This window comes from Nannobrachium achirus (genome assembly GCF_963921795.1).
Source record: "Nannobrachium achirus genome assembly, chromosome: 5".
Taxonomy (NCBI): Eukaryota; Metazoa; Chordata; class Actinopteri; order Myctophiformes; family Myctophidae; genus Nannobrachium; species Nannobrachium achirus.
In genome coordinates this window covers 33,853,297-33,879,256 of record NC_137814.1, presented here as the reverse complement: position 1 = coordinate 33,879,256, position 25,960 = coordinate 33,853,297, and the positions used below count along the sequence as shown (strand labels likewise).

The window sequence follows — 25,960 nt, the reverse complement described above, 5'->3', positions numbered from 1 at the left end:
TTCTTATCCCCCCTGTTACCCTGGCCCTATTAAATATAAAACATCAAAACACGTGTACATGAAAAATTGAAAGAGAGAGAAAGAGGGTGAAACAGAAAGAAAGAATGAATGAACAAGAGAGGGTGTAAGAGATAGAGAAAGATCGTAGGCTATTTTACTGCTAAAATCTGTTGTGTGTAATACAATGTTACTATGTCTGCAATTGGCCTGTGAGCTGTGGCTGTGTGTGTGTGTGTGTGTGTGTGTGTGTGTGTGTGTGTGTGTGTGTGTGTGTGGGGCTGTGTGTGTGTGTGTGTGTGTGTGTGTGTGTGTGTGTGTGTGTACACATACACAATGCACTCAGTCTACAGCCTGCAGCAGTGTGCATTCTTGCTCGGAGAGTACATGTCCGCAGGCTTCGTTCCTCCGTCGATGACCTCTGGTGGAGCCATTATTTTCTGCATTAATGACGAGCAGCAGCTAGCGATGAGAGAGATGGGCTTTATCCTGAGGCACAGAAGCTCTGATTATGGGCAACAACAACGCTGGCAAAAAGGAAAAAAGGAAAGAAGAAAAAACAAAAATCTTCCCACAAGCATTTCAAAACCACTAGAAGCAACAGCAGTAGTGTAGAATAAGCTGCTCTTGGTCTATTGACAAGATGGATCAGATAACCTCTGTGGCTGGCTGCAGAGGATTACCCAGAATGAACTTTCCAAAAGTTTTTAAGTATCTTTTTTTGGTCATCCTTTGTATAAAGCATCTCCATATTTCACAACCCAGAGCATTACAAAAAACAGCATCTCCAAAAGTAATACTCCTTGTGCAATGGTTCAATTAGTAACAGACTAGTGCATAGATTGGAAAGTTAAGATTAATTGTGATTTTATGTATTGTATATGATGAACCTGTAAGGCCAGTAAAATGTTTCAGTGTTAATTATGAGGGATCTGTATGGTCACCATTCCTGTTAACTGATCTTCTGAAATCAGTCCGAACATAAACAATGAACCTGCACAACCGCGCAAACAAGACAAATTGCAATTGCACCCGCCGATGCAGTCGGGTTACCCACTCAGGAAATCCTAGCTTGGGGAGATAACTCTAAATGAAGGACTTTACCATTCACCATTATGTCTTTGGTGAGAGTCAGGGGGACCCCCTGGGGCTCTTCAGCTCAGCACTGCACAACTTTTCAAAGGGCTTCAGATTAAAGTCACTGAAGTTTCCCACTGGGGTCTGAGGCCAGGATCCCATTAAGCAGCCCTACCACACCGCCGGCCATAATTGTGTCTTTGAGAATTCAGAGCAGTGGATGCTTGATAAGCGAATTTAGGGTGAAATAAAAGGAGGGAGAGGCACAAAAAAAAAAAGGCGTCTCATTGGACCACCATTAGACACTTCCCTCGCTCATCACTAATTCGTTTTAAATGACTGAGGGAAAGGTGAGCACTTCATAAAGCACTATAGTACTTTTTTCTTCTGCATTTTCAGGCGTATGCCACAGAATGCTGATAAATGAAAACATTGCACTTTATGGACACTCCACACTGCCTCCGGTAGAGTGTAAAACTAGTTATCTCCACATCTCTCTGGTTCATGTGGTAGTAGAATAATCAATAAAGGAAGCCATTAAATAAAAGCCACTCTGCTTTTGCTGTTTTTAAATCTTGTTTCCAATTTGAAGAAACCTGTCGGTGTGAACACTAATGACAAGTTACATGATTTGTTAATACTACTAAAGGTCTTACAGGTTAAGATTCACATCCAAGAATGGCTTTAATGCCAATCAAATTAACATGCCATAAGAATATCAGTAATGATATTTGATACACTACCTGCTTAAAAGATTGATTACATTAATGATTATAAATGAAATAGAGATTGTTACAAACAAGTTGACTTTTATTGAGCCATTATTATTCAGAATGTTACAATAACCAGTTTATTTTGTGTGTTGATGAAAATGGAGATGAGAAAAGATGCTGCAACTTAAACTAAATAAAATAGCATGTCATTTCTGGACATTTATCAAATGTATATATGCTGTTCTCAACACCCAACATCAGGTGGAAATTATGGAATAAGTTTACTACTGATGATCACTCGTCCAAAATGTGTCCAAAGGTTGGGACTGGGAGGTACGGTAAACCAATAGATCTGAAGTCACAAATGAAAGCTGCGACAGTAAACCCTCCAAAACATTCAAAAACGTTTGCAACCAAAATAACATGTCTTCCAAGTGCAACAGAGAGAGAAAAAAAAGGGATAACATTAACTGATTTAACTGGACTTCTTCTGTTTCTTCTTTTCTGCCTCCTCCTCCTTTTCTTTCTCAATTTCAGCCACAAGGGTCTCAATTTCTTTAGACTCCAAGATCTGAAAATAGAAAAAGAAAAAAGATTAGGTTTAGATTGTGCATAATAATTCATGCAAGTCCGTTATCATCAGAACATAGTTGTTGCATCAAAACCAGCCAGGTGATAATGGTGGATCACTTGATGTTTCTATTTTTTCCCTGATTTGCAAAGACACCTGAGGCATCAAACACAGCCTGCAGTAGATGACTGTACTATAAACAAATGGGATACTGAAAACCAAGGCAACGTAGAGTGATATTACTGATATTACAGTACCTTCAGTGGCTGGTTTCGTCTGATAACTGCAAGTTCAATATTTTTCCCTCCTGACTGCACCACCTATGAAAAAAGAAAAGAAAAGATGAAACAAAAAGCAACCAACCAGCACTTATGTATCTAAGAGGGCTTTTTTCCCCACAGCCTGCACATAACAAAAATAATATGGCTTACAATTAAATTAAGTTTGGTAGATGTTTCTATGTTTGAAGAAAATTAATTTATGTCAAGCCTCCTTCTGGTTCTTTGGTACAAAAGGCATTTGAGAATTGCTAGTCTTATGACAGTGCAGTTACTCAGTTATTACTGTTATCATATAGAGATGCTCCGATTGTGATTTTTGGGGCCGATACAGTTCACCGATCAACTGGAATCAGTATCTGCGGATACCGATATTCCAGATCACAGCGTCAAATCCATGAATTCTTCTATTTATTGTGTTACTGTAGCAGCATTTATATATTTGATGATTCTTCTTACAAAACATTGACATAAACATTAGGAGATTGCAGGCTGAGGTCCTTCAGTATCCAATTCAACTTTTAGGAGTTGAAACTGAGGTTACATTCAGTCCCACAGATAGATATTGTGAAAATAGCTGATCTAGCTTGTAGATCAGCAAAACCGATAGAGGCAAAGCCGATACCGATCGAAGCCGTTAAGAGGCATTATCGTCCGATCACGATCACTCACCGATCAATCGGCACATCTCTAATCATAATAAGTTATAAAATACAAACACAGATTCAAATGATAGAATATATGATTTGTACAGGGATGAGCGGCTTGTACCTGTGCTTAAAACCATAGCTTAACATTATCACTACAGATGACTAAAATCCAGAACACACAGCCGCTGCAGTGCCACAGCCGTCATGTGATGCTATTTTATAATATTTTTTTTCTTATCAAGATTGTATGCGTTGCTAATGTGATATTGATATCTTGGCAGTGGAAGGTGGCGTTTTCCAAATTTCCTTCTATTAGACACTTTTCACTTAAGACAAGATGCAGCTAATAAAATTAATGAGACGGTTTTGTTTACATGTGCCAAGGAGCACATCCATTTTATTAAAGGACGACTTCACCACTTTTCAACCCATGTTCATATAATGGTCCTCACGATAAAATAGCAAAAGATAAATAAATTGTACTTTTTGTCTCATAGGAAGGCTGTGGGCAGTTCAAAAACCTGTCTGCCAGTGACATCATTGATGGAGAATCTAAGTCAATAGAAACTGCAGGCTTTCTATTCCTGAAAAGTTACCATGCTATAATCAGGGTTCCCACACATTTTTACCAATGAATTTCCCAAAATTTTCTAGAATATTCAACCCAATTTCCAGGACTATATAACAAAATCAATAACCAAGAACAATGCATAGCTATTTTTTCAAGGACCCTTGATCAATTCCAAAACTTTTCCAGGACTGGAGAAATTGTTTTCTAATTTCAATGGAAGCCATTGTTATCCCAATAAAGAAAATAGGGGACTGCCCATAAATCTGAAGGTTCATTAGTCCGAATTTAGTTAGGGTTACTGAGGTTAAGGTTAGGGTTAGAGTTAGGTATAGTATTCTTAACAAATTCGGACTAATGAAACTTCGGACCAAAAAATAAGTAGAAATCTGCCTAAAAGGGGTTTCAGACGGTACAGAGGTGCCGCAGGGGCTCCCGCTAGGATCAGCGGCGGCTGCGCTGCGGTGAGACACAAACACACACGCTCAGTGAGTAAACGCAGCGCAGTATTTCACAAAAATGACCACAATCCAGCTCTCGCCGCCCGCGTGCATAAACGAGCACACTCACGGGGATTTCACAGGACCGCGCCTGCTCGCCTCACCGCCCCTAAACTTCTCCGCGCGGCCAAAATAGCTGCCCGCCTCCCATTGAAAATGAATGACTAGGACGCTGCGACCGCGCTCCGTCTGGATCTGGAACCCCCTTAACACTGATGTCACAGGTAGACAGATTTCTGAACTGCCCACAGCTCTCCTAGGAGACAGACTGATTAAGAAAAAAGTGCTATATTTATCGTGAACATTAGTGAAGACCATTTATATGAAGATAGATTGAAAAGTGATGTAAAGTGATGTGGTCATTCTTTTAACTGGTCCTGTATGCATTTCTAAATCAATACATTTGATGTAGTTTTGGCCCAGTTATTGGTTTAATTATTTGGCATTGCCATGTCAGTTATTACATACAAATTCTATATTTGTCTTATCGGTTTGAGTTGGTTGGAAATGTTGCAGTCTTTTTTCCTCTTCCATTAGAAAGTCATTGCATAGCAATATTGGTCAGACTAATAAATAGTCCCCCCAGGAATCCGCGATTCCGCGATCACAGAATTTATCGCGGAACTCGCGACCACCCGCGGATTTCTCGGCCATTCACGGACTTTTCTGACGGCCGCGGAATAACAGTCGCCAGTGGCAGCAGAGCGGCGGGAGTAGTTATTACTACTATTATAAAACGATTTGTACATGGTTTGATCAGTGGCCACCTCATACAGAGCCTGGGGGAATAGCTTAGCTTCCCTCCTGCTAGGTACTGATGCTGTATGGTGGTCCGGTCCCACATTCGTTCCTGACAGAAACTTTGTCCTGAACTATAGTTCCTCTCTAAGCCTCTATGGTCCTGGCAATAACAATGCTAATGCAGAAGAGAATAAATAGATATTACACCCATACTAGGTAGGCTATCCTCTAAAATGTGGTTACTATGGGCAGGGTTTGCATGACAATATAGTCTTTGCAACAGAAAGTAATTATTAAAAACAATAGCAATTAAAAAAATAATAGATTTAATATTAGATTTTTATTCTCAAAAATGATTATTCGATTATTCTAACCACTAATTACAATTAATTGTAGCTATTTCATGAAGGGTTTTACTTGATTATTAGAACTATATAATTTTTTGTTTGATAACTGGTCATTTTAGGTTGTTTTTTAATGTCCACGGAATCAAGAAATGTTCTCCGCAGAATTCCGCAGAATCAGGATTGTTCTCCGCGGAATAAAGATTTTTTTCTCCGCGGATTCCTGGGGGGACTAAATAAAATAGGTGTTCTAATGTAGCCATCCCATGCATGTCCCTTCAAAGAGTTGAGTTGTTTGTTGCAGACAAAAATAAAGGTTAATGTCCTAAATTAGACCTCACCTCAAGCAAAGCCTTGATGGCGAGCTTGATTGTCTCGTTGTCTCCAGCAATGGCTTCATCTGTGTAATTCTTCTCCAGGAACTCTCTCACTGTCTTTGCACTGCGGCCAATCGCATTTGCCTGAAACACAGTTTGGACCAAATGAGCCATAGCAAAGTTATGGCTCACATGTAAGAATATATTCTACACAATAATTAACTACTTTGTCTTTAAAAAATTAACTGATTATAGAAATACATTATAAATAGTGTGTAGATTATAGAAATGGAATACAAAATCACTGACCTTCCAGGCATGATAGGTTCCTGAGGGGTCCGTCTGGTACAGCCTGGGGGTCCCATCATAGTCAAACCCAACAATTAAAGCAGAGATGCCAAATGGCCTGCGCCCATTGCTCTGAGTGTAGCGCTGTGAAACAAGAAGAGGTGTGACTAATTATTCACAGTTATTCCTAAAAATGAAGGAAATGCATGTAGGCAATAGGGCAGGACATAATCATCTATTCACGATTATTAAATAATCGTCTATTCGCCATTACCATCAATTATCCATTTTAATTAAAAAGATCTTCTGTGAAACGTAATTTAATTCTGTTGTATCATCTTCTATCATGTGTATTTTATATGGATATGGGGGAGTGACAAATAAAATAAAATCGACCCTTGGTTGAAATCAACAGAAATATAATTATATCATAATAAATAGGTTTTATGTTTTACTCGCTCTGAATCTGACATCATCGTGTTGTGAGCCGTGAGGATCACACAGCTGCACGCACACGCAGCAGCAGCAGGCAGCGGCCACACTGTTGTTTATGTTTTCCTCGTGTCGCCGTCAGGTTGTCTTGGTCGGATGCGCTAGCTTAGGCTAGGATAACTAGGTTGTGTCATGGAGGATGAAAGCTTGTTTCCAAAGCCACGTACCACCGCACCGCTGTGGTATGTACGGTTTTAATCCCAACGACAAAGGAGAGCCCAGTAACGTCGAGGAAGCGATCTGTACACTTTGCCATAAAAAAAGGTGCCAGTCAGACGTGCTGCTAATACAACAAATCTACAGATCCACCGCCCACAACAATACGCCGAACTGGGAAATAAAACGGCAGCAGCGAGTCCAACGGCAGCTGGTCTAACCCGTCAACGCGACACGTGCTGAGCTTGTAGATCTGCTATTTTCAGAGCACAACACCCGAGTGCAAATTTTGGCCTAAAATCACGCAAAGCAGTACACAGTCTCTAAAGTCATGTCATCGACATGGATCTGTCCCATTTCCCATATTCCCTCCTGATTGGCTACGAATGCCTTCTAAAGTTTGTGTATGCGACGTGACGGTCGCTTATCTCCCGATTAGGGAGTCTTACTGGTATATTTTATATAATACTTTTACCTACGTTTTTGCTTTGTGATATTTGTTTACATGTGATAATTTCATTGTATTTTTTTATTTCACTTTTGAGGGGTGCTCCTGGAAGAAGCTAAACTCCAGCATCTGGCTTTATCCGGGTCCCAAGAAATGTCCGCTCACTTCACACTAGGTGTGATTTTTTTAACAGGTGAAGCACTGTTAAAGTGATAGTTCACCTATTTTTGACATGAAGCTGTATGAAATACTTGCCATTAAAATAGTGGTTACAAATGTATTAATCCATTACCAGAGTCCCGTGTCCAGAGTTCTGGTCCGTTTTAGATGAATATAAAGTAGTTCCGGTGATTTGGCAGGGGCTCATGGCCCAATCATTAAAAATAGATGAATCCACAAAACTAGATTCAGTTGTATTGTTGACCTATTTCTACCAAATAGACCAACTTTCGTTCAACTTTGACCCCTCTGTCACATGGTACTATTTTTTGTGTCCAGTATCACTACGCCGCTGCAACGTATTTCCCCAAAACAAGGTGCTTTGGAGGCAGCTGATCAGAACGAAACCTCGGTAGAAATAGGCCAACAATACAAATGACGCTAGTTTTGTGGATTAATCTATTTTCAATGATTGGGCCACGCCAAATGGCCCCCACCCCATTGGAACTACTTAATATTCATTAGAAACTGACCAGAACTCTGACCACGGGACTCTGGTAATCAATTAATACATTTTTAACCACTGTTTTAAATGCAAGTATTTCACACAGCTTTATGTCAAAAATAGGTGAACTATCACTTTAAGTACACCTTTATGAGAAACTGTGTAACACAAATAAAGACTGAGTAAGTGATTGATAATGAGTCAGAGATTTTGGGTGCATCATTAAGTACCTGTTTCAGTGTAGCAATGTAGCGCGTTATGTATTCCACTGTGACTGGATCCTCAACAGTTAGCCTGTGGCTCTGGCATTCAACACGAGCTCTGTTGATCACAATGCGGGCATCCGCAGTCAGACCTGGAAAAGATCGGGATTTGTGAAATGGTTGTGTATCATATAGAAGAAGATTCGTGACAAAACAATTCCATGTGTCTGGATTAGAAGACAATATAAAAGAACATATAGTATACTATGTACAATTAACATGGTAAGTTTTCGTAGGATGTAGTACCTGCAAATGCCATGCAGACATGCTCATCCAGGGCGCATATCTTACGTACAGTCCTCTCCTCCTGCAATTTTGCCACTGATTTCTTCTCAACGCCAAGGACAACGATGTCTTTACCTCTGATTCCCACCTGCGAAGATTGGGAAGGCTATTAAGTTATACGACCATACCATGTAAAGGTTACATATCCTGGGATCTGACAACTTAAGGGATGATTCCCGGAGGAGTAGCAGAACCATCAAGTGGAAATTACCATGACATTCAGAAACCAGCACCTGCTCTTCAAAATTGGAATCAGACACAGCTTACTAGTCAAGTAAGTTTACAAAGCACATGAGGAATTTGAGTTAGGTTGTTTTTTTGTGCACAAACAATATCACAAAATAAGCAGGATATTAACATACATTCAAGTAATAAATACATTGGGCAAGTTGAAGTGGTAAAGGGGTGTGTTGAATATTTACAGTATCATCAGACAGAATATCATCAGACAGAATATGACCGAGTCTGAGTCCTAGACTCCAGTTCCATCAGGGTGATCTCCCAGCATTGCATTACACACCATTATCAATGCCTCATTTATAACACACAAACTGCATTAGCACAAGACACCACTAACACACCTAATCCGCATCATAACGGCTACCAGTCGGAGGTAGGTAAATGGACATGCATTTTAAACGTGTGACACCCATCCATGATCCATTCATCCATCAAAGTTGGGTTTTGTACACATAACCTGTCATTAGCTTTTACATATTCTGGGCTGGCAATTAGAAAAAGTTAAATAGACCATAATTGAGATGGTCACTGGTCACTATCACAAAGAGGGGGAACAAATCAACAACATCAAACAGTATTAGTTTAAATCAGTGTGTTCAACCAGTGGTCCGGGGACCACCAGTTGTCTTTTTTCCCCCTCTATTTTTTTCTAGATTAAGCAGATAAAGGCTTTATGAAAAACATTCAAAGTACCCATCACTACTCAGTTAGGTGTGTATATAATGTATAAACTTAATGTTTTATGATTTAAATGTCCTTGAGTTTCTAGAATTACAGTCAGATACTGAGGAGGTGTTTGTTCAGCCTCTTCTTAAAGGCTGGTCCACAGATAAATGATGGGAGAGTTTGTAACCAAATGGACCCTTATAGTTCTTTAACTCTTTAGATTGTAAAATGAAATCAAATGGATCTGCATTACTTAATTAACAAGAAGTCTACACAATTAGAGAATGAAGAAGAATTGTTATTTTGGTCAACTGTCATCTCTCCTAAATATTCTGCGTTTTGGGTCTGAGAGGCTAAATATCATCATATGGTAGTCCGTGGCTCAAATGTCCAATAAATAATGGTCCTTGACATGAAAAGGGTTGAAATTGACAAATGAAAACCACTCTGGCTGAAATCGCTACTCGCAACGCAGCGCTTCAACCCTGCTTGCTCAAACTGAAACTCGGAGACTAGAGTGACACAGCGACAATGCTCGCTAGCCGCTAGTTAGCAAGCTAGTTAGCTAATCACCCAAGTGCCTTCTATTAGTTTGTTGTCTTTTAGACTCACCGCCGTGGAGCCTTTCTTCACGGCTTCTTGCGCGTATTCTACCTGGAACAAATGCCCGTCAGGAGAAAACACAGTGATGGCTCTGTCGTATCTGGCTGCCATCGTGCTGCAGTTATATTAAAGTGAAGAGAAAGCAAAGCAGCAGATGAATCAGCTAACAGAACCGCTCTACCTTCTGTGTTCAGCGCATGCGCGTCACCTCTGAACTCTCAGTGGTTCCCAAACAGTGGGTCGGGACCCATTTGTTGGTCGCGGACACATTTATATGGGTCCCTTTATTTTTGTTTCCTACAACATTTTTTCAAAACAAAGTTCAAAATATTACCCCCAAAAAGCTACATTTTTGGATGAATTAAATTATTTATTTCAGAAATAACGGAAAATCGAAGAAATTCCATAAATTAGAAAACAAATATTTAGAAGTCTACAATAATGATTCAAAGGATTACGAAGTGACGTCATAACCACGAGTCAACTAACACACACACACACACACACACACACACACACACACACACACACACACACACACACACTTCCTATTGTTTATGATGTCAATCATTTATCCTTGGTCAAACTGGTTATAGGGAGGAACTACAAAGAAAAAACTACGGGCTGTCAAAATGAATCTACACATTCCTTTTTTGAATTGTACATTTAAAATAGGAAAGCGATCACTGATTCCATGTTGTGTAAATGTATCTGCTTCTTTGATCAAGTTCGATGTATTATTTTGGGTTTCGTATTCTTTGTATTCAGGGTGCAGTCAGTGCTGTAGATAAAACATAAAAAAAAAATACAAATATGTGAACGAAACACTGCATCGTTATAAAACAAAGCGACATGCCGCGGCATACGATCATCTTTATTTTCTCTAGACTAGTACGGTCACAGTCACACTTGTCTTGCACCCTGTTTTAATAGAGCAGTCCATTTCCCGTGGCCTTTTGGACTGAGAATGTTCCACTGTACGAAAGAAGGGGGGAGTTTGTAGTTTTGTCATCGCAAAAATAGTCAATTTGTTCAGCAGATATGAGTTATTACCTAAATGTTTTTCGTATATGTCTATTTTAATTTAAACTAGTATTTAACACTTTAATAAACGCTCAACTAACACCGTGTCTAAATCTGTAAGACCACACGCTTCCCCCGTGTAGTGGATCACCGCATTATTAAACAGCATCCTATTCTAAGCTGTGTGTCTGGTCTGACTCTGGGAGAGTTCTACCCATTAGTGTGTAGAGCGTGCGGCTACACTTTGTATGCTTTAGTTTGTTTAGTCGCTACATTTTGATCACCATGTCGGTGGCGTTTGCACCTCACAGACAACGTGGGAAGGGCGACATCACCCCCGCTGGCATCCAGAAGGTAATGAACGTTTCTCTTTGCATCATCACAGAATGGAGGCAGCAGCAGCAGCTGCTGTTAGCCACAAGGACTCCCTCTTTCCCGGGTGTTTCGACCAGGTGGGCGTGGTTTTGCGTTTGGCAATTTCTGTTAGTGTTTGTGAGGTTAATGTCTCAAGACAGACTCTGATATAGCTTAGCTATCAAATGAAGAGGAACAAACAGAGTGGGCGTTCCCTTTTATTTGACGATGGTCAGCCAGACTGGTGAGGTTGAGGGGTGTGTGTATGGAATTGAATTGAATTGTGTGTGTGAATTGTGTGTGTGTGTGTGTGTGTGTGTGTGTGTGTGTGTGTGTGTGTGTGTGTGTGTGTGTGTGTGTGTATTTGGCTATCGGTTTTCAAATAATAGTTGAGTAAAAAAAAGTGCTATATTTATATTTTGTAGTGTGGAGTAGAAGTAAGTATTGGAAATTGGAAATACTCAACTAAAGTACAAAAACCTCGGTTCAGGCACACCAGTAGTTGTACTGAGGTTAGGGTTATAACCACGCCCACCCGAGCGAAACACCTGGGAAAGGGGGAATCTGCTTAGCCACATAGCAGCTGAATGAGAACGTCCCCGTTAGCAGCATTGGACCCGGGGAATACATTGGTAACAATGTTGCAGGGTCAAAGCGCGCTCAATATGAACCTCGCGGGAGGAAAGCGTGAGACGTGTGTCAACTATGAGTGCATTGCGGAGCGACGGGGAATTGAAATAATACAATAACGTAGATAAATGAACGTGGGCCTGGGGTTTTGTTAGCTGTAGACGGCTAGCAAGACGGCGTCTTTTGTTAGCCTGCAATGCATGCCCCCCTTCACTCACACACACTTCTATCGCAAAACGTTCCCTCTGGTTTTAAAACGTTCCCTCCCGGGTTTTAAAATACCCGCTCTGCTTTTGAAATGTCCCCCCTTCAAAAACACGTTCCCTCTAGTGTTATGAAACGTCCGCTCAGGTTGTAAAACGTTCTCTGGTGTTTAAAAAGGCAGGGCGGGAGGTGCACCGTACCGTCACAGACATGTAGACTATGTCTACTGCAGTGATTCTCAAACTTTTTCATGTCAAGGACCCCTAAATTGACACTTATTAGCCCGCGGACCCCCATTTGAAAAGACATTCCAGGGACCCCCATTCGAGACGACTTTTATGGCTCTAGCACTAGCAGTGATTATCAACCATTTCAAGGACCCCCCATGTTGATATGCATTAGGCTATAATGGAGTAATAGTATAGACCCCCATTTAATTATTTTTCCATCTCTGAGACCCCAATTTATATTGTAAAAATAAAATCAATGTTAATTTAACTCTGAGAATGTATAAATGGAACCAAATGTACCTGTTCTGGTCCATTTTTACACTGAGCCACCCATAAGGGTCCATTTGGTTCCTAAATATCATTTAGCTGGGGACCTGGAACTCCCTCAAGGACCCATGGGGGTCCTCTTTGAGAACTAATCGTCTTTATATAGCCTACTGCAGGGGTCTTCAACGTTTTCAGGCCAAGGACCCCTTAGTCGAGAGAGAGATGAAACAGGAACCCCCACAACCCATAGATACCATTTAGTTTCATTGTTTGACAGCACAATCATCAGTGTATTTTGGATTCATGTAAATTGAACCCAATTGAACTTGAACTGTCAATACCTTATAAACTTGACCTTTCACTCTGTACTTAGTCTGCTCTTTTTCCCCTTTATTTTTGGCTAAAGTTCTCAGAATATGAACGCTAGGGTTCAAGTGGTTAATATAGAAAAGGAGGGGAAAAAATCTATCACACAAAGATTTGGAGGACCCCCTGTAGTAACTCTGAGGACCCCCTAGAGGTCCCGGACCCCCTGTTGAAGACCCCTGGCCTACTGTATGTCTATGGTCAATTTAACTCTCAGATTGACAAATGGATACATTTTGTTCTGTTTTGTTCCCCTGTTCCAGTTGCTTGATGAGAATAACCAGCTGATCCAGTGTATAATGGACTTCCAAAGCAAAGGCAAAACGGCAGAATGCTCACAGTAAGGGGCCCTTTGCTGTTGAACCTAAGTCCTTGAAGCTATCAGTTGTCCACATTTTTCATGTCTTTTTGTTTTGTTTGCTGCCACTGCAGAAAACAACAATAGTCTCTTCTCCTGTCTGGCTAGTAGAATAGTGCATCTTATGTATCTTAGATGTGTCATAAATACATTTAGATTCATCCAGATATTATTCTGATAACGTTACCCTTTCCCCCTCCAGGTATCAACAGATGCTCCACAGAAACTTAGTGTATTTGGCCACGATAGCAGACTCCAATCAGAACATGCAATCACTTCTCCCAGCAGTGAGTATTGGATCTAGCTTATTGTTTTGGTCTCTATGTAACCTTCAGCCCTACACACTTGCTGCTCCATTTTGTCACTCCCTGATAGTCAAGTTGTCTTTCTGTAAATAAATACAAACAGGAATAAAGATGTCTTGGTCAAGTACATTTTATTTACAGTGTCAAATCATAACATAAGCTGTAACCAAAGATGTCAAACTAAAGGAACCTTGAACCGCACATAGACAGAATTATTGGACATGTCCACTCCACCTACTGACAGTGGCGAGAGAACAGCTGTGATAATCCTAGCTCTACTGCTTTGGAAAACCAATCATCACCATTCCAAAATGAAGGACCACCCTAAAGACTTGGTTTGCAGTTCATTTATAAATCTCAGAATTGTTTCCATCCAGTTTTAGCCACTACATGGAGAGTTTAGATGGAGATCTCCAGTCGCCTGGTTACAAGACTAATATTAACTTAACAAAATGCTGTAAAATAGAATGACTGGAAGATCGCTGAACTCTGAATTCCCATTGGAGCATACATTGACACCTATTCTGCCAAGACCCTATTGCCTTGTCAGTTTTAGCATGAACTCGAGCAATCTTGATTGGTATTCTGATGTTCCTCATACACATACACAGCCGCCACTACTACTATGTAATATCAAGTTCAAATTCTACTGCAACCTTAGTCAACAGGTTGGGAGGTCATCTTGGCCAATCACAGTAGCTAGATTTCATAACGTGTCTGTCTTCTCATTATTGTCTCGCTGTATTCTGATATCAGCATGTGCCTGTAGTGCTGTGTTGGTTCATTATACAACACTTTGGAATTATTTGTCAGCAAGGCATACAATGTGAATCTTTACTTGCCTGTAGCTTATTAAGCTGCTACATCACGCCCACATTTGTCACGCTTTACAGGATGATTCTACTTTTATGTAATCCTGATTGATTCATCATCACAAGTCTTCCCCTCATGCGTGGCTCAGATCTGTCTCTCTGTTATGTGTGCAGCCGCCCACACAGAACATGCCAATGGGTCCTGGTGGAATGAACCAGAGTGGAGCCCCCCCTCAGCCTCCTCACGGTCACAACATCCCCTCGGAGGGGATGGTCAGTGGTGGTCCCCCAACTCCACACATGCAGAACCAGATGAACGGACAGATGCCTGGTAAATGACCCCCCCTCTCTCTTTCTCTCTGTTCCCCCTTCCCTTCTCCCTTGGTCCCTGTCTCACTTGGGTTGCCTAGCAACACCACAGAGCTGCGAGGGAGGTCGCTCTGCTGAAGGATGATGTCACCCATTTGTCAGCTCTGGTGGTCTTGGACTTTTCTTGCCTGTGTCTGGGTTTTTTTTCTTCTGTTTGTCTCTGTTTCTACTTTGTGGCTTTGTTTGTTTTATTTGTATACTTGCTGATTTAAATGTTTCAGTATGTTATAAGCGTAGTGAGCATTTTAATTCATTTAATGACAAGTATGACAAGCTATATAAATGCGTCCGTTGCACCTATGACGAGTATGACGGGCTGTCAATATGCTGTAATCGCGATAATTAATATATATATATATATATATATATATATATATATATAATTTTTTCTTTTTTTTTTTTTTTTTTGCTCTAGAGTCTGGGCAATCCGTGTAAACCGGGAACGGAAGTCCCAGACCGGATCAGGGGGCGGGACAACCAACCCCCTGTATCCTGTCTCTGAGCACATTCACTTCCTTGTTACGCAATAACCACGTGGCATGCAGACGCTTTCGCAATGGATAATGGACGGCTGTTGTTTTTTGTTGCTCATCACGGCTGGCTCGTAGAGCGAACACGATCGAACCATTGCGCACATGGTGCACGCACGCGCCCACGTTAACACATCTGCTGCCGTTGACATATGAGCTCGTCAATTAAAGGGTTAATACCATGACGCCGTTGACGGGTCACCTCGTCACTGTTACTGTAAATACATTAAAAGTATTATTACTTACTGTACGTCGCTCCGGTCCCGCCCGTATCGGTAATGTCCGTGATTTGTTTACAACGCGCGTTGGGCGTGCACGCGAAGTGAAGCTCCTCCATAGCAAATCCAATTTTGATCCCAAGGCTGGCATGTTTATAGTACAAACTGCACTCGGCTGGGCGCGGCCATGACACTTTTTTGGGCACACACTGTCATGTGACGTAAACGTTGAACTAAAGTGATAATCCATTGGCGAAAAAACAACCCCGCCCGGCCCTTCAAAATAATAGCGTCGGCCTAAGGAGGAAGCGGCGCGGCGCCATGGAAAATTCATCCCTTCAAAGTAAGAGGCAGCAGAAGTGTTAAAGGTAGGCAAATCCTGGTGGTGTGGAACATTAGAGGGGGTTTCAAAATCGCAGTGAATGTTAAGGGGAGCAAAATGATCCATTTCTAAATCTAATTGTGGGCTCGCTGAAAGGCGAGTCCAGTATGTTAAACCAAAACTTTATAGACCACAACATGAAATCTTTTGTAGTATGTTCTCCCAAATCTTTAGATACTAAAGTATATAAAGTATATAAAATATAGGAGTCTCAGAAGTAATGTTGGTGTGCCTGTTGGGCAGATGTTTATGCCCATAGATGTTGGAGTGCCTGTTGGGTAGATCTTTGTCCCCATACATGGTGTTCCATGCGAGCCCACACTGTTTCCTCAGAACAGTATTTCTACTTACTGTAAATACATTCTATACCTGTCAGAGTAAAGGTATAAAGCTACATGATAATTATGCCATGGTGTATTTTAATTATGTATGCTGAATAAAAATTAGGACACATCATGTGCAGTGATGTTAATAGGTTTTTAATGTAATGAGTCCCGGGACCCAAGACGGGTCTTTCGGATGAGTCCCAGGGATATTTTATGGGTCCCACAAAAATTCAACGCATCATGTCATTTTTGACAAAGTGCAGCATTTAACTTGAATTGGTTATTATATGGTTATGTTCATGTTACGTAGAAATGTGTCTGAAAGAAATGAACCACAATTCCAAATCTTACAATTTTAATACTTCCAAATAGTCATGTGATGGTTTGATTTTTTTTTATACCTAACCGGTAATATCGGATGTTGACCACTTGGGGGCGTAGATAGAAGCTTTTACCGAGTCTTCATAATCAACAGCCAGTCAGCCACCTGTTATTTTATATACATCGATAATATGGATCTTCTAAGTGAGATCATGATGTCTCCTGTTTGTACTGTTACTGCTTCTATGGAATGGGGGAAATGCCGTGCTTGTGTTTGCTCTGCTGTATACAAAGAACCAGTGGACTGGGTCAAAAACAGTGGATTAGGATTGCTTGTAGATCGGCTACTTTTGTTTTGAACGGTTGATCATAGAGGGACGTGCCGCCCCTCTATGGATGCGGGAGTGCAAGGCACAGGCGGCCGCGGTTGTCCGCTGCCCCGGCGGACCACCAAATGGACGGCGCCGCCACGAAAACACTATATCAATCGGGTTAGGCTAACAGTTAGGCAGCCTAGGCTATATACATACTGTCTCAGATAGCATACATGCTAGACTAGCTTGCTTCCTCTGTGTTGTAGTTGAGCCAATAAAGGTTATTTGACCACGTTCACCACGACGTTAATCGTCGCTATTGTTGTAAAGACGCAATGAAGACCTGTGTGGCTTCTAACACGTTGTCCAATGTCCACCACATCTATAAACTATAGCGCGTGTATCCAGTTGTTATTGAATGAAGAGGACAGAGGGAGAGGAGGCGGGTCGCTGTGTGAGCAGTGAGCATGTCATGTTTCTGCGCCATACACGTTCTGTGGGGGAACACTTTTTGGTGTATCACCTAACACGCTGTGCCACTATGGTCAGAGAGCGGCCCGGTGCTACGCTAAAACTCAAGCACCCATTGAATTCTGTGATCATCTACGGACGCGGATTTCATTTGTGTTAACATAGCGTTAAGTAGCATGCCTTCACCCATGAACAATGGTGGCGTCTGGACTTTAAAAAAAAAAAAATTGTTCGCAACGTGGTAAATTATTTTAACGTGGACTCCAATGGAGGCGATGCGTCCGTGGGACCCAAGGACACTGACGTGAATGCGTCTTTAGGCAACGTGAATGCGTCAGAGACGCGTGACGCGCACGTAATGACGTCACACATCTTTCAGGATGGGTGGAATGAATGAATAATCGGTGCCCTTGCCTTCCAGGTCCTAATCACATGCCCATGCAAGGGCCTGGCCCAGGCCCCAACCAGCCCCCAAACATACCCAGTGGCGCCATGAATATGCCCCCCAGTAGCCATGGCACAATGGGTGGCTACAACCATGCAGCCCCTTCCTCCCAGGGCATGCCAGCCCAGAGCCAAATGAACATGACCCAGGGTCAACCCATGGGAAACTACGGTCCTCGGCCCAATATGAACATGCAGCCCAATCAAGGTAAAAACAACCATACATTTTCTTTTTGTACGACTTGCAGAAATCTTTCCCTTGTCACTCATGTTTTTGGTTATAGTTACAGCCCTTTAGTTTGTATTGAAAACGTAAAATGTTCTCTCGTTTAATTTATAATGCTACACCGGCAGGCCCTTTGATGCACCAGCAGCCTCCATCCCAGCAGTATAACATGCCCCCTGGTGGTGGCGGGCAGCACTACCAAGGGCAACAGACCCCCATGGGCATGATGGGCCAGGTGAACCAAGGGAATCATGTCATGGGGCAGAGGCCCATGCCACCCTACAGACCCCCTCAGCAAGGTATGCCCCTCGGAGCAGAGTGGGCAAGGTGTCAAAAAGCAGAGTGCTTAAGCTTTTCCTCTAACCCACCCTTCTGCATTTCTTTCTTTCTTTCTTTCTTTCTCTCTCTCCCTCCCTCTCACTTTCCAAAACTATTTTCACATTTATTGCATAGAGGCACCTTGGTGAATTAAAAAGAAATACATTTGCAGCCCCATACATCTTAAAAAAATCAACAAAATAGTTGGGTGAGCACAATGAAGATTTCTCCTGAGAAGTAGTGGCACAGGGCCTCCATCCTCACTCCCCTTCCCCTGGCAAAGAAGCAGCCCTTTCAACAACACCTTGAATCTACTTGTGTGTATGTTGTGTGTGTATGTGTATGTAGGACCCCCTCAGCAGTACCCAGGGCAGGAAGACTACTATGGAGACCAATACAGTCACGCAGGACAGGGAGCCTCAGAAGGTAGGAGAATTCTCCAACCACTCCTAGAAAACCAATCCCCCAAAAATGAATTATAATATTGAGGAGCCGTGTTGAGACATGGAGTGAGAAAGGCCAGTGGGACCAATTTTCTTCAGTTTAATACATCACCCATCTACCCCACCCTCACCCGGGGAATAAAAGTTGCCCTCGGCTCACGGGAAAGAACTACAACACCTGACTGTGAGGTAATCTCGAGGCTTCTAAAAAGCTGTTGCATTTCATCAAGAAATCTTGCTGCATCTGAGAACACACAAGGAATCAAAGTCAACTATTAGCGACTAAATTAGACTGTTATCTTTAGCATAGGGAGCAGATGTCTATGTTGAAATCAACATCACCTAAGGTAAACTGAAGAAACAAAAGACGTGTCGTAGCTTAGTTTAGCTGAAATTCATCAGAGGGTTCACTTAAGGCTTTACCATCAAATCAATACAGGGGCTGATTACCGGAATCACAATAAACAACTCTCTGTCTGTGTCCATTAACATTTCTCTTGTGTTTTTGTTGTCTTATGACTGCATCATCTCTCTCTACCTTTCCAAAGACTAGTTCCTTCCCCAAGACAAATCAGTTTTGTTTAAATAGTAAGGATGTAGATCAGCAGGGTTGAAGAACATGAGAATGTGATGTACTGTAAAGTATGATTGTCCCAGGGGCTGTTGTCCAAATTCTGTTAGCACAGGGTATGTTAAAGCCATTTATTCAGTGATAGTGGAATTAACTTTGATTTTTTTTTTTCTTTTCCTTTGAATTTATTTTTAATACCCACATTATCTGTTTGAATTAAGGGTATTAACTTATCTCCCTGTCTCCTTGTTGAGCTGATGTAGGTCATTATGATAACAGTTTGCAACAGCAATTGTATCCTGATCAAGGCTTTGATAAGTCTTATGAGGATTCCTCACAACATTACTACAATGAAGGTATCCCGTGCCTTCACATGAAGGTATCTCGTGCCTTCACATACTGTACATGTACCATTGGGTGAAATTAGTGAAGCCATTGGAAAAAGTGGACTTGATTATTTTTTCTTTCTTTTTATTTTTGTTTATTTTTTTTACCTGGAGACATTTTGGTTATTGTTTGTTTTCCAAAAGTGCAAATTGAATGGAAAATTAAATGTGCTCAAAGAAGAGTTCCATTACTTTTTACACCTTCCGAATTGTCGAATCTTGCTGGGTTTGTACTAGTCAAATTTCTTTTCTCCTTTTCCCCTGATTTCCTTTACTTCTGTCACTTTTTTCTTTTTTATTACATAATGTCATTCTGTTTGCTTTTATTTATTTTTTTACACAACTATAGATACAAGGTAAGGTTATTGTAATAAGAGGCTCGCCCAATATATCACAAGCTGATATCTGTTTTTTCATGACTGAACACTAGTTCTTGTCATGTCATTTTGAAATGTAATCAATAGTTATCTTTTAAATCATATGTTATATTGTCAGTCTGTTGCCTGTCTGCTATGCCTTTGTAGTCATCACAGAGGTAGGTCCTAAACTTGTTTACATTGCTCATTGTCGCCTCCTGCAGGTAATGCCCAGTATGGCCAACAGCAGGAGGCTTACCAGCAAGGCCCTCCACAGCAACAGGGCTACCCACCACAGCAGCAGTACCCTGGCCAGCAGGGCTATCCTCCACAGCAACAAGGCTATGGTGAGTGGATGGTATTGGCCTCTTTCTCTCCCTCTACAAGCCGGGTACTATGTCGTTTCTTTGGCTACTTTAGCATGTTGACATTTTGTTGGATGGTATGGTAATTTATTTTTTGCCAAACACACCATCAACACCCGGGAATGAATCTTTATGGAATGGGAGCATATAAGTGATGAGCAGTGGTAGTTAGCACAGCATTAGAATTCCTCATGATGCTGTGTTTGATATGACATATGTCATATCAAACCAGGCATCAGAGAGGAAGAGAAGGGCTAGCTGACAGGTATAGACCCTTGGCTATGTGTACGAGTGTAGAAGCTCCTGCACTTCTTTGCTGTCTGTCTGTCTCTCCCCCGTACCATCTTTCCCTCTAACTTTCCATCCCTCCTCGTCTCTCTGAGCCAGAGGCCTTTATCTCATGTCAGTAATGAGCTATCGGAGAGGCAGAGGCTGTGAGGTGGGGATCCATCTGGCACTTTTTTTCCTCCTTCTCGCGGGCCCTCACAAGGTTATGCTCGCCAGCGATCAGGCGATGCAAGTGCTTAACGATGGTGCGTGGGCCTTGTTTGACTCCAGCCCCAGTTAAGCTTTTCCTCAGTCCTGTCAGAGCTCCGGCACGGTTACAGTGTATACAGGGGCTGATAAAGTGATTTTTAATGAGACCTGCACCCCTCTAATGAAGAGCCTCGGAATCTCCTTGATGTCTCCTTGCTTTAGAGAAGCTGTGGCACTGGCCCGACACGATCATTTTCACTCATTACAGAATCCAGGCGAAGGCGGAGCCAGCCTGAACAAACTAGGGTTATGGACTGGCTTGTCCACCAGTGCCACTCTCTACCATGCCTTGGCTTCTTTATGGTTGTGCTTAAGCAGCGATAAACTTAACAGTGTTTCCCTGGAGCACTCTGGGTTGACAAGATCAAGACGGTGCCATGGCATTAGTCCGACATCTCATTGTTCTTACATCCCATTAGTCAGAATCTGGTGAATGATACTATGCCTAAACCTAACCTCAGTAAAACTATGCCTAAATCTAACCCAAACCCCTGTAAAACTATGCCTAACCCTAACCAAAGTAGGATTATGAGATTTAGGACTTATGGGCAGTCCCCATCAAGACAGGATATAGTTAAAGACTTTTTCTTTTTAGTCGAGTCCCAGAGGGTTTTTTAGCCAATTATTTGTATCCCTTTTTCGCCCCAATTTAGTCGTTATACAAATTGGTTCCTCCCCACACACATTTCTGTGTTGTCATTGCTGTTGTATCCTACTGACTCACCTGCCAGTGAGGAGCCCCCACCAGGAGGACATCGAGCTTTTGTCCTACTCCTCCCGCCCAACATTCCCTACTGACAGGTGCCGCCCCAGTCCGTAGGAATACACGCAATGACCTGTATCACCCTCCCCGTCCGGCTAGGCGGCTACCCTCTCCCGAACACAGGCCAATTGTGTTCGCACAGACGCCCGACATAGCCGGTTGCACCACAGGGGATTCGAACCCTCAACCTTCCGTGGTGGTGGGCAGGGACTTTACCACTGCGCCACCCAAGCGTGTGGTTAAAGACTTATTTGCATGCCACTGGACTTCAGAAGTTGAAGATCCCCTTTAACTCATTTGTAGCCGATCCCGCGAATACTCGTGAAATATTAAAAGGTATCTAGAGTGCCGATCCCGCGTATACGCGGGCTATTTACTGTATATACAGTAAAGCTGGCAATGGCTACGTACCGTCCGTTGAAAAGTTCTGGCACGGGTGGAATCGCCGATTCATCATCATCGCGCATCCACGTGCACACAATAGTGATCCCTTAACATGGAAGCCAACGGTGAAAATGCCAAGGTTAATTCAGTCAAGAATAAACTATGCTTAACCTGACCTGAGATTTCATTGTGTTGTCCCAGGCCCCTCCCAAAGTGCCCCCGGGCAGTATCCCAACTATCCCCAGGGGCAGGGACAGCAGTATGGGGCCTATCGCCCTCCTCAACCTGGACCTCCACAGGGTCAGCAGCAGCGCCCTTATGGTTACGACCAGGTGAGTATGGCACGAACACTAGATAGACATTAACACTTGTCTGTATATGAGTCTTAGTGTGTCTCTTTTATGTTTATTGCCAGCCTTAGAGCAATTTCTTATACTTCCATCGTACAACCATGTTCCTCGCTGGAAATGAGTTATTTTCCACAAGCAATGCGGTCGTACAATGAAGTATGAATTAGGCTTTACTGTTTATAATTTGTAGCTCACACTGAAACCAGAGTTCAAGAAGAAAGTGTCAGTGATGTTTTACATAAAAGATGTGAGGGGGGTATTTTGTGCATGCTGTCATTGTGTTGGGGAGGGGAGGTGTACTTTGAAGACAGTTTGACGAGTTAAACTTAGCTATATATTCTCACATTTTAGTTCAAAGTTTTTACTTAGCTGTCTTAGGAGGGCTTTAGTAATGTGTCCTGACTAATAAGGCATGCCACTCCAGGGCAGAGGAATATGAGGGCTTTTAAGCAGATTCTCTCGTTGAACGTAATGCACTGCTCTAGTGTTGACAGGGAGATCTACTTGTTGCCCTGTATTTCCTGTGGTCTTTCTGTGGGGGTCACAGCTACACTTTGATATCTTTATCTTTGAATATTCAGGGACACATGAGGAAATAAAGACCCGGGGATATGAACCCCTCTGACTAGCTCTGTAAGAAGCAAAGGTAATGGTTGCTGTGAAGACCTCAACGTCCAATCTAGACGTTTGACCACCTAGCCTTGATTTGCATTTGTTATGTTTCTTCTTCTGTCTCTTTTGTCTTAAACTTTTTTCCATCTTTTTCTTCCTTTTTTTTCCCCTTTTTGTTTTGTAACCAGGGGTCGAACCTAAGTCATGAGGTCCCAAAAACACACAGCATGCATAGTCTGTACTGAAACAGCAAAAAAGTTCATATTCTTTGGTTATGTGTCCTTTTTTCCATGCAGTTATCCACAAAAAATGGTTTCTATGAGTATGCCTATGTGCTTTTGATACAAATTCAAAGTATTTTTTCTCTATTGACGTTAAATAAGAATTGCATCCAAGTTTACAATCTTCATGTTGCCTATGCATTTTTACAGCTCTTCGTCAAGCATACTTCGACCCCTGTTTAGAAATGCATTGACTACTGTTGTTGCACTTTAGCCGTAATTGCAGTCTTACCACTCTTGTTAGTCAATATGGAGTAGTGTCATCATCAGCCATGCTGCTGCAGAATTCTAAGGTGTCAAGCTGCATTTCAGTTCTCACAAGTTGTGATCACATGCTGCCACCTGCTGGTCAAACTCAGCAAATGCAGTCAAGTAGTAGCTTGTTTGCATCCTATTAAGATTTATGGATATTAGATTTTTCTACTGCCAGTTTGTGTTTGTTAAGAAGAAAGATTGATAAGACAAGCACATTTATGCCATCTTTTCTCTTCACAGGGTCAATATGGAAATTACCAGCAATGAGAGATGGTCACAGCAACCCACACAGCCCTGCTCTGACCTCTGTCTTGAGCTTTGACCTCTGGTCAACTGTTAAGTAGACTTAAATAATGGCTGCAGCTCTCTGAGATGCTCTTGAGATGCTCTCTCAGAAATATACACAAACATTCAAATCCAATCACAAAGGACACCTCTCTCTGTTCCCCCTCATGTTTGGGCTGTTATCCTTACCTGTACAAATGTATTATCATGACTCGATATTGACTCAAATATGTCAAATTCCACGATCCACCCTCTGGTCCAGGATGTCTCAAAAAGTAGCAATGCCTTAAAAAAAAGTGAGAAAACGGAACTGCCTTATGTTTAGCATTGCAGATTGTGAAATGGGCAAACACTATAAACTTTTTGGATATCACAAATGACATAAATCTGCAGATGTCAGTCTAGTGTGGTGCATTGATTGTCAATACTCCCTGTCCATAATGTAAGAAGCAATAATGCCAGCAGTAGGGAAAGATGAGAAGTTGCACCAGACACAGACTAACTTCCTGCTTGGCCATGGTACATGTCATAATGGTCAAATTATGTGATGTAAAAAAATATATATTTTATGCTTTTTAGATGGAGCTAACTTTGTAAGACTTTGGAGACTAGTACTAAATACTGTGTTGTTAATTTCCTGTATGTGTATGTGTCAATGTATTTTGTATTTTTTTTTTTTTTTTCCCCAGCCAGCACATTGTTTTTTTTTTTTGTTTTTTTTTTTTTTGTCCCCTTCTTTGTACTATGTTGAATTGTATAATTGCTCAGCTGTAACTGCTACTTCTGTGACTTGTACACCACGTGACTGCTTTGGTTAATAATGGAACCTTAATTGAGTTGCACAGAAAAGCCCTGAAGGACAAATAGAAATACTACACCTGGAATTGGAGCATTTATTCTGTTCAAATATATATTTCTTTCAGAATTGGCAAGAGGGTATAATGTCTTATTTTGTGAATATAGACAGCCTGAGTCACTAGCATTTTTTTTTACCGTCTTTGCTGTCATCATAATTGGGTTTATTAGACCAATATGTTCCTGAAACAGGTGACATATTTAATAAAGACCACTCCAACTCACAAGGCCCTGCTCCTGTTCCTAGAAGCTCCTTATTAGTACCCAACAGGGGATTGTCCATTGACTGCAAACGGGTATGGGAGAGATCGAACGTGTATTAAAATATTTCTCAAATACTGTTTTGTTAGTCTTGACAATGCTGGAATACTTCATTTTGAATTAACTTCTGAGTTGATGTCTTTCAAATAGTAGTGTATGTGAATAATAAACAGATTGTTACTTTCAAATATGTAACATAGGATGTGAAAATTAATGTTCTGACATGGATTCCATAATTTCACAGTAAAGACTGCCGTTTTATATCACTGGCTATTGGTCTACATCGCACACTATATTGATCCCATATGTATAATGGCATGGAGGATGAACTGTCATTGCCATCCTCTGATGTTTTAATATTTTCATCCTGCACCCTGTCAAAACAGTGGTCACAGTTGTCATTGCAATGTAAAACTGTACAATATAATAAAATGCAAGAATTTTAATATATTTTGACTAATTTCATTTGTAGTGAGTAGTGACATTAAATGTTTTTTTGTTTTTTTTTACTTACATATGCAACACTATGCATTCTGCACACTACTGCTGCTGTCCAATGATCTGACAGCATGATATACTTGTTTGGCTTTAAGTGATCAGGTAGCCCACTTCCAACTGGTAATGGCCTTACCCGACTCAGCAGCATGTCTGCTCCGTCCAGATGTAGCCAGAGAGGTCCAGGGCACATTTACACCCAAAATTACCTTCCACGTCGCTCTCTCCCCCTCTGCTCCCCCCCAAGAGAGGGAGAGGGACTACCTGTCACATCGGGGGGAGTGATACAGATGGTCCGCCAGATGTGTGGCCGAAGCACGTGATGGGAGAGCGGTGATGGTGTTAAGAGGGCCACGGCTTGGTTTGCATCGGCTCTGATGATGAGTGGCTGTGTTTGTGGATGCAGGGCAGGTGATTGAGGTGCAGTAGCTG

The 25,960-nt window shown here is 41.7% G+C and overlaps 2 protein-coding genes across 4 annotated transcripts; one reads left to right on the top strand and one right to left on the bottom strand.

The window, feature by feature from the left end:
• Nucleotides 1-1,863: 1,863 nt before the first annotated feature.
• On the bottom strand, nucleotides 1,864-10,061 carry psma8 (proteasome 20S subunit alpha 8). The gene is made up of 7 exons (XM_080725325.1): nucleotides 9,871-10,061; nucleotides 8,314-8,440; nucleotides 8,035-8,159; nucleotides 6,066-6,188; nucleotides 5,781-5,900; nucleotides 2,616-2,678; nucleotides 1,864-2,358 (listed from the first exon to the last, which is right to left on the bottom strand). Exons 1-7 carry the CDS (start codon nucleotides 9,970-9,972, stop codon nucleotides 2,263-2,265), a joined length of 756 nt encoding a protein of 251 aa, XP_080581451.1. The 5' UTR covers nucleotides 9,973-10,061; the 3' UTR covers nucleotides 1,864-2,262.
• A 1,028-nt stretch (nucleotides 10,062-11,089) lies between these two features.
• Nucleotides 11,090-25,462, top strand: ss18 (SS18 subunit of BAF chromatin remodeling complex). Of its 3 annotated transcripts, XM_080726455.1 has the most exons (11): nucleotides 11,090-11,238; nucleotides 13,199-13,275; nucleotides 13,496-13,580; nucleotides 14,585-14,741; nucleotides 17,763-17,993; nucleotides 18,140-18,310; nucleotides 18,678-18,755; nucleotides 20,310-20,432; nucleotides 22,336-22,466; nucleotides 23,066-23,130; nucleotides 23,873-25,462. In XM_080726455.1, the coding sequence occupies exons 1-10, from the start codon at nucleotides 11,170-11,172 to the stop codon at nucleotides 23,081-23,083; spliced, it is 1,140 nt and encodes a 379-aa protein (XP_080582581.1). In that variant the 5' UTR covers nucleotides 11,090-11,169; the 3' UTR covers nucleotides 23,084-23,130; nucleotides 23,873-25,462. The 3 variants fall into 3 exon arrangements, 1 of the variants encoding a protein (XP_080582581.1); XR_013962075.1 differs by having other exon boundaries at nucleotides 22,336-23,130; XR_013962074.1 differs by lacking the exon at nucleotides 18,678-18,755 and having other exon boundaries at nucleotides 22,336-23,130.
• The last annotated feature ends 498 nt before the right edge of the window (nucleotides 25,463-25,960 follow it).

Coding starts and splice junctions, on each gene's coding strand:
- psma8 (XM_080725325.1), bottom strand. CDS start 9,972: ATGGCAGCCAGATACGACAGAGCCATCACTGTGTTTTCTCCTGACGGG. Junction 8,160..8,313: donor TGTCTGCATGGCATTTGCAG/GTACTACATCCT, acceptor GATCTTTTCCAG/GTCTGACTGCGGATGCCCGC. Junction 5,901..6,065: donor GAACCTATCATGCCTGGAAG/GTCAGTGATTTT, acceptor ACTGTGTTTCAG/GCAAATGCGATTGGCCGCAG.
- ss18 (XM_080726455.1), top strand. CDS start 11,170: ATGTCGGTGGCGTTTGCACCTCACAGACAACGTGGGAAGGGCGACATC. Junction 18,311..18,677: donor CTACAGACCCCCTCAGCAAG/GTATGCCCCTCG, acceptor ATGTGTATGTAG/GACCCCCTCAGCAGTACCCA. Junction 20,433..22,335: donor TCCACAGCAACAAGGCTATG/GTGAGTGGATGG, acceptor GTGTTGTCCCAG/GCCCCTCCCAAAGTGCCCCC.